Genomic DNA, 7,818 nt, shown 5'->3' with positions numbered 1-7,818 from the left:
AAGTAACATACACGCCTCATTCGCCTCCACTCGCCTTGAGGAGGAGGCCATTGCCGGACCGGATGGCCAGGGACACGATCTGGGGCAGGGCGTCAGGGCGGGCCTCAAATATGATGAGCAGGACGCCGATGGGGACCGAGATCTTGCGCAGCTCCAGGTCCTCGGCGATCTGGGTGGCGCTGATGACGCGGCCCAACGGCTCGTCCTGGCGCCCGATGGATCGAATGCCGTCTGGAGGGGTGTTGAATATGCACGTTGTGAGTGCTGGAAGGTACTATCAGAGGTGACCAGGTCCAGGGCGTGAGGAAAGGTCACTGCTCATACAATGAAGGCCAGGCCCTCAGTGACCCCCAAAAACATAGCACCTGCCAGCTGCGAGATCTTCGCGGGCTTCAGGATGAGGCGCTGCAGCAGGGAGTCGGTAATCTTTCCGGTGGCGGACTCGACGTCCTGGGCATTGGCCGCGAGGATGTCGTCCGTGTGCGCCACCAGGGTGTCGGCAATGGCGTCCAGCAAGGCCACCCGGTCCTCCGACTTCAGGGCCTGGAGCTGCCTGGAGGCCGACCTAGCCTTTATTGCAGCCTCCTGCGGAAGTTTTGGGGGAGGGGGAGGGGTGTCACCGCTGCCAGCAGTCTTCCAGCCGGGATATGGGCAGAGCACGTGCGCAGGGCCTAAGCTCACCCGTGCGTTCGCTGCGCCGTTGGATGCCATGCTGGAGGCCCACAACGGTGAATTTAGTCGATGAGTTTATGGGTATGAAGCGCAGTAAGGTGCATGTGCTGTTACGGGGTCCTGGAACCACGTTTTACATGGCCGGGTCGGTTGTTTTGGGGCGCGTGAATGGGGTTTGGTGAGTTGAGCTTCCCCTCGCCTTCGCTTCTCCCTCAACCCACCCTCCTGGGCTGCAAAGCACCAGGAGCCGTTGTCATACAGGTGACACCTTCATCAGGCTCACTTCCCTGCAGAAACACAACATGTTTTCATCGCGTGCGGGGCTTGCGCTGGATGTCGTGCAGGTCATGGGCTCCTGCCAGGCACACGGGCAGACCTGAGGCCGCCGAAATCGCCCTGCGCAGCAAAGGCGGGGGGTGGCGTGTGAGGCGTTTGAATATTCAGGCAGACTGCAGGAGTGCCGCGCATGCAGGTGGGAGGAGGCATCTTCAACACAAATCGCAGCGCACGCGGGCGGCCCCGGGCACACCGGCGGCTAACCTGAGGAAGACGCGCCCGCCCTCGTCGCCGACCAGGGCGGCCGCGGTGCCGGCGTCGCGCGGCCACACGATGACCTCCTCCGCGCGCGCCAGCCGCGCCGTGGCCGCCACGGCCCGCGCGGCGTCCTGCAGCGCCCGGCCCCCCGCGCCCAGCCCCCGGAGGCTGGCCACCATCACGTCGCAGGGCTCCGGGGGGTCCTCCTCCCCCTCGCTCCCACGCAGCACCGGGAGCAGGCCACGGCCGGGGCCTTCGAGCGCAGCGTCGTCCAGGATCAAGACCCTGCGCCCTCTCAGGCTGGCGCCCAGCACCTGGTCAGGTGTGACCGTCGTGCCAGCCGCCGTGCGCACTGCGCGCCCCGCCTTGAGCTCGCCGAAGCCTGGGCCGCGGGCCACGCCCAGCGCCAGCGCCTTTTCCACGTCCAGGTGGCCCGTCCTGCGGAGGTTCAGGATCATTTGAAAGGGGTCTGGGTGTTCAAGCAGGGTTCTGTGAGATTTGGGGCCCCAGGGGCCGAGAAAATGCAAGCCACGGGGAGACTGGCACGTGGACGAGGTCTCGGGTGCGTTGCCGGGGAAAGCATGCCCCCCAGCGCCCGCTAAGGGAACAGGGTCCAGACCCTCAGACCCAGGCTCCGCGGCAGTGGCCCACGCCAGCAGAGCATCCGCGCCCCGCGCACTTGTCGGCCTCGTGGATGAGGAAGGACAGGCGCTGGTGCGGGGCGGCCTGCGCGGCACGCGCCACGATGGCCGCCTCGGCGCTGGCCCTGATGGTCCACTGCAGGTCCGACAGCTGGCCGACCACAGCAGATGGGTCGCCTGTCGGGTGGGAAGGAAGAAGGGAGGGGGTACTCTGGGCCTCACAGGCGCAGGAAAGCAGCGCATGTGGGGCACACGGCCTGGTCCCTGGCCCGACATGCTGTGGAGCCTCCACAAGCCAGTGCTACACAGCCCCTGCCTCCCAGGCTGGGCAGCGCCCGCTGCAGTCCGTCTCGAGGGCACCTCGAGCACACAGCCTCTGCATTCAACTCAGCGCTGCCCTCGCTCCTTCGACCAGCCAAAGACCCCTCCTCCGATCATCAGCGACGTGCCTGCCCGTCCTCCGCCCACCCCTTCCGACTCCGAGCCCACCGCAGTACCCCATGGAACCCCCAGACCCGCTCACCCGGGGGAGGGAGGGGCAGGGGAAGGCACCCGCTCCTCTCGTCGCGCTTGGCCTGGCTGCCCACCACAGCGGTCCGCTGCAGGAGGGCAGTCATCTCCGCGTCAGAGTACCTGCGGGTGCGGGGCGGAATGTGTTTGTCGACGGGGAGAATGGTTTGCGCTTGCGGGTGGCCTGCCAGGCTCTGGCCCCTCTGCTCCTCGCTGCGCGCGCTCCTTCACGGCACCCCTCCCCCCATGAAGTGATCCACGAGGCCAACTGCCCACCCCTCGCACCCCCTGGGGTTGCAGAGGTCGGGGGGCACGGAGACGCCGTAGAGCCTGGCGCGCGCGTTGACCAGCGTCGGCTCCGGGCGGGCGATGGGCCCTGGCACCAGCTCGTGCACCAACACCGGCATCTGGAGGTAGGTCCTGGACACCGCCAGCATTGTACTGCGGGAGGAAAGGAAGGGGACGGGGGGGGGTTCAAAGATGCTGGGAGGAAGGTGGCGCGGGGGTGGCCACGGCTTGCTGGGCCCCAACGACGATGGCGCTGCTTGTGCAGGTTAGCATGGCCAGCAGCGCGGCCTTGGACCCCTTTTCACCCGCCTGCCTGCACAGCATGTTGGGCGCGTACTCCAGAGGGTTCCCCACCTCTCCCCTCGACGCCGTCTCACTCGAGGAACTCCAGGGTGCCGGGCGGGCCGTATACGTGCACGGGGAAGTCGGACCACTCGTGGCCGTGCTGGCGGCCGGAGGAGATGGTGCAGAGCATGCCCGGCAGCCCCAGCACGCTCTCGCCGCCCAGCGAAGGCACCAGCACCCGGTCCACCTTGGCGGTGTGCACGCAGGGCTGGGTCATGACGCCGCGCTGCGCATCCTCCCCGCACCCCAGCAGCCAGGTCTCCTGCTGCATGCGCGCGACCATGGCCATGGGCGGCGCAGCGGCGCCGCGGCTCAGCGTCAGCAGCTGCAAGCCGGCGGTGTTGGACTGCATCACCTCGCTCCCGGCGGCGCCCAGCTCCAGCCGCCGCCCCGTGGGGCTGGGGGGGGGGAAAGGGTCGCGACGCAGCGCCGGGGCCGGGCGCGGCGCCCGGTCGCGGCCCGGCGGCGGGGAGGGCGGGGAGGGGGGGTGGCATGGCCGCCGTGCGGCCGCGGGGGGATCCTGCTCAAGGGAGAAGGACCACGTGCAGGTCTTCCCGCGCAAGACATGTGCGCCTGGCGAGGTTCGCAGCCGGGCTGGCGGCCAGGCAGCGCGGCAGCGGCCGTCTGGTGGGGCCCCGAGCGCGAGCGCAGGCAGGTGCCGGCGATAGCGCGGCCGGCCCGAGGGTCGGTGGGTGGCAGGGCAGGGTTGCCAGGCCTCCGTAGGACTGATTCAGGAAGCCTGCTGGAGTTGGCGGGGCGATGGGGGCGGGAGGTAGCCCGCAGACCTGTGAGACGAGGTGTGGAGGGGCGGGGCTGTGGTGCGAGCCCATGCAACGGGAAGGCGACAGGGACCCCGCGGAGGAAGCACAGGCCGGACAATGGACATCGGGGCCTTAATCGGCCGCAGATTCCCGCCCGAGACGTACCATCCGTTCGCATGCTCTTGCATGCCGCCGTGAAAGGCCGGGACAGGAGGCGCAAGGGGCGCAGGAGAGAGGTGGGCATCGCCTCGCCGGGTGCAGCAGAGGTGTTTGGTGCTCTACGCCAGAGACATGACAATTACAATTTCAGCTCGACTTGAAGTACATCTTGAACCAGCCCGAGCTAATGCAGTGTTGGGATGCTCGCCCTCTCAACGAGAAATACACAGAGTGCCCCAGAGCTCAACGTCACGTTTACAATCTCGGAATCGTGAGACGTAATAATACAAAACGTGTGACTACGACGTTATACCTCCGAAGCTCGGAAGTTCCGCTGCACTCCTTGCATGGGCCGTTTGGCGAGTGGATGAACGTGATACGCATGATATGGAGTGTTGGGCATGGTGAGTAATTTGGGTGCTGTGCAAAAACCTTCCTCAGCGCATCGGTAAATAAAAACACCCTCAACAACAGCATCTCTCGTAGGCTGTGTTACAGTCAGGAAACTTGCCGCGGTTTGGATCACGCGATCCCTCGTACCCCAGCTGGATTCTTCAGGGAAGGTACAGGAAATGAACCTGGTCAGCCCACACTGCGGGGTCCGGGCGATGATTTGACATCGAGAGTACTACAATTTGTTGATTGGCTCGCTGTACTGCATGCGTGTTACTTCGTTATCCAGGGTAGCGTCGGTGTAGTGACGCAAGTCCTTGGCGCACCCCTTCCATAGCTGCTGGAGGTTGGTCACACCGGTCTAAAACTCCCGCCCCAGACCATGCAGGTACAATTTTAAATACGAAGATGGGTCACAATCGCAGAATCGATGCGATGCACGATGCCGGGTAGGTCAGTGTGAAGCTCCGGAGCCCGCTCGAGAGAATGCTGCGGGCCGCGGTAATGGGGTGGTAATGGGATGTAAAACCCTGACCGTTACGACAGTCATTGCTACACTGAAACAGGGAGACACCTTCGCCGGGTCTCCTGGGAATCTGCAATTCCAACTCGAGAGCCATCGGCTTTAATATGATGTATGATAGCTGCCCATCGGTCGACCGGTGTCAGCCTGCCGTACTCCCACGTGCCAAAGCGGACGTCAGCATCTAAGCCACACAAACCTCCGCGCAGCAGAAGTGCCGCTCGACCTCATTTAGGAAAGCGTGCAGAAGCTCGACAATTCATACTAACGATCGCCACACTCTGCATGTCCCCGTATAATGCTAGTGGCGTGATCTGAGACATGGCAGCTCGTCTGCGAGGGTTTGCCTGAAGGATCGTGGCCCCTGCACGAGTAATGCCTCGCCCTCGTCGACAGGGCTTTCCTAAATAACCTCGCGCAAGCTGCATCTGGACTTGAGGCATCTTTCAAGGATGTTCTGGTCGTCGAAGATGTATTCAGTCGACATGTCGAACCTAAGAACCCCTCAGCTTCACCTGCCAGGCACTCGGGGGCGTAATGGGAGAGGGGACGCATCTCGCAGAGGGCACGTGAGCAGCACCCTCGGCAAGAAATACTTGAGACCCACTGTCGTTCGGGGGCTGTGACCATTCAAAGTTTGACTCCCACAATACGCGGCCTCATTGGTCAGAGTCGACGAGACACCGCCCCCGCATCCCTTTGGGGCGACTCGATCCTGCCTGCTACCAACTTCGGCCGACCCTCACCCCCTTCCCCTGGACGTACCCTCCCTCGCGCAGCTACCACAGCCGGCAGAAATGACATTACCCGGTTCTTTTATGGACCTCGGCTCGATTTCAGGGGGGAAAGGCAATGGTCCCCGCTTGTTTTGCGGGCACGTCCCAAAGGTGCGTGCGCGGGTGCGAATCTGGATGAGCTTCTGGATTACCGGTCGCTTGGGCAGCCCGGAGCGCTCCTGAAACCCCTCCGAGCTCACGCCGCTGTGCCCCATGCACCCTTCCCCGATGCAGGAAGTGGATGAGATGGCTGTGAAGGCCCATTTCTCCCAGTGGGGCCCTGTGACAGATGTTTACTTCCCCAGACACAAGAAGACCCTCAAGCGCCGCCCTTTCTGCTTCGTCACGTTTGCAACCATCGAGGTACGAGGTGTCTGTACATTCACTCATTTTCCTCGGCATATGAGCATTCTGGGAGGCCCAGGATCCTGGGGAATGGGCTGGGACTGGTGGACTGCCGCTCATAACCCTCCGCCGCCTCCCCCACCCCGCCAAACACTTCCACCCCGCCGAACACCCCTGGAGTGCCTGCCATGGAAGCCGGCACTGGGTCATGGTCACAGGTCATTTTCCTGCGGCTTTCAGCCCATCAACCGCCCCTCCTCCACTTTCTGCTGAGCAGGGCCTCAGGGCTGCCCTGACCGGGTCCCCCCTGAACATCTGCGGGCACCCCATAAAATCGCTGACGGCCGTGGAGGATCGCAATGCCTACTACCGTGAGAAGCACGCCAGCGCGCCTTGCTGCCAGCTCGAGCGTGGGGGCGGGGCCCCTCCCATGTCCCGCCAGCCCCACTACGGCGTCTCAGACAGGCTGTTTGGCAGTGCACACGCTCCCGCGCCGGCGGGGAACCTGCTGGAGATACAGCAGCTGGCTCAGCTGCTCGCAATGACGTCGACCATGGTGCGTGAGAGGGGATGGGCCACGCGTGACCTGAAAGCCCTGGATGCAGGGGTTGGATCCGTGGCACCCAGCGCCCTGGGGGCCGAGCGACGCGATCGTCCCGGCGCAGACCTGGCCCCAGCAGGGCGCCCTCCTGCACCACCCCCTCAGAGACTCCACTGCCCCTCGCGCCACAGGGCGCCGTGCCCCCAACCCCCGTGCGCCCGGGGCATGGCCCGATGACAGGCCACGGCGCAGCTCAGGGCCCGGTCGCCGGGCCCTTCTATGCACCGGGGGCGGCGCTGCAGCAGCAGCACCAGTATCCCGTGGGGCAGGAGACGGTGCACCCTGCGGCCGAGTACCTCAACGGACTGAGGCGGGTGCAGGAGCTGTACCTGCCCACCACCCAGGCGCAGCGCAACACCCAGGCCGCCCTGGAGGCCCTCCTCCGCGCGCCTGGCCCGGGTGGCCAGCAGGGCCCGCCGCATGTTGGCGCAGCGGGTCGGGCGGCCACGCCGCCCTCGCTTGGGCCGGAGGCCCTCCTCGACACCGAGTGCGGCCGCGGCCTGGGGTCGAGTCGTGGGCTGGACATACCAGAGAGCCTGTCGCTGCCGGGTGAGTGTGGTGTGTTTGATGTCTGTGAGCGCCTGCGTGTGACGCGGGCATCGGCTGGTCACCCACCAGGGCCTGTCCCCCGGCGAGGGCATGCGGCTGGCTCAGGAACCGCGGCCCGTCCCAAACCTCAGCAGGCACTGCGCGCCGCTTCCCCCCGGAGTCCTGGAGCGTGCAGAGCAACAGCCCCGATGTCGGGCCAGGCGTGCCCGCCAGCCGGGGCGCCGCCCCCGCCGATGCTGCCCTCGCATCCCTGCAGAGGGGGTCCTGGCCCAGGTGCCCTCCCTCGGTCCTCTAGACCAGCGTTCTCCCAGGCAAGGGGGCCGTGCAAGCTTCCCTCGTCAGGCCTGTCCCCTACCACATCCCTGCCAATCCTTCTACTTGTCTATGGAGCTGAGGAGGCCTTGCCCCGTGCCACCCCCGTCAGGGCGCCTATTGGCCCCCTCCTCACCTTCTGGATTGTATTTGATTGATCCCAGCCACGAGTCCTCTGATGCCTCCCCTCCCACGCCTCCAGTGGGACCGCCCCCCTGTGCTGCTGCAAGGTCCTCTCATCCTTGCCGGGATTTTCCCCAACCCCTGCTGGGCGCAGCGCTCACCTGGCCGCGATGGTGACGCGGGCAGGGCCTTGCCCTCGTCTGATTCCCCCCCCCAACCCAATCTCCGCGTCAAGCCTTGCCTTGCCGGTGGGGGGGGCCATGCACTGTCCGCATTGATCTTTTTG

General features: G+C 65.4%; 2 protein-coding genes across 2 annotated transcripts; one reads left to right on the top strand and one right to left on the bottom strand.

The window, feature by feature from the left end:
* Positions 1 to 16: 16 nt before the first annotated feature.
* F751_4834 (Delta-1-pyrroline-5-carboxylate synthase B) lies at positions 17 to 3,820 on the bottom strand (the record flags this gene model as incomplete). The annotated part of the gene is made up of 8 exons (XM_011400935.1): positions 17 to 231; positions 366 to 585; positions 1,383 to 1,644; positions 1,886 to 2,024; positions 2,371 to 2,480; positions 2,643 to 2,798; positions 3,023 to 3,388; positions 3,717 to 3,820. 8 exons carry the CDS (start codon positions 3,818 to 3,820, stop codon positions 17 to 19), a joined length of 1,572 nt encoding a protein of 523 aa, XP_011399237.1.
* Positions 3,821 to 5,644: 1,824 nt separating this feature from the next.
* On the top strand, positions 5,645 to 7,567 carry F751_4833 (Heterogeneous nuclear ribonucleoprotein A1-like 2; the record flags this gene model as incomplete). Its single annotated transcript, XM_011400934.1, has 5 exons — positions 5,645 to 5,713; positions 5,837 to 5,965; positions 6,225 to 6,503; positions 6,680 to 7,097; positions 7,488 to 7,567. 5 exons carry the CDS (start codon positions 5,645 to 5,647, stop codon positions 7,565 to 7,567), a joined length of 975 nt encoding a protein of 324 aa, XP_011399236.1.
* Between the last annotated feature and the right edge of the window lie 251 nt (positions 7,568 to 7,818).

Source organism: Auxenochlorella protothecoides (assembly GCF_000733215.1).
Source record: "Auxenochlorella protothecoides strain 0710 unplaced genomic scaffold scaffold54, whole genome shotgun sequence".
NCBI classification, from domain to species: domain Eukaryota; kingdom Viridiplantae; phylum Chlorophyta; class Trebouxiophyceae; order Chlorellales; family Chlorellaceae; genus Auxenochlorella; species Auxenochlorella protothecoides.
The sequence above is the reverse complement of the archived record's forward strand: the minus strand, read 5'-3'. Positions and strand labels throughout refer to the sequence as shown.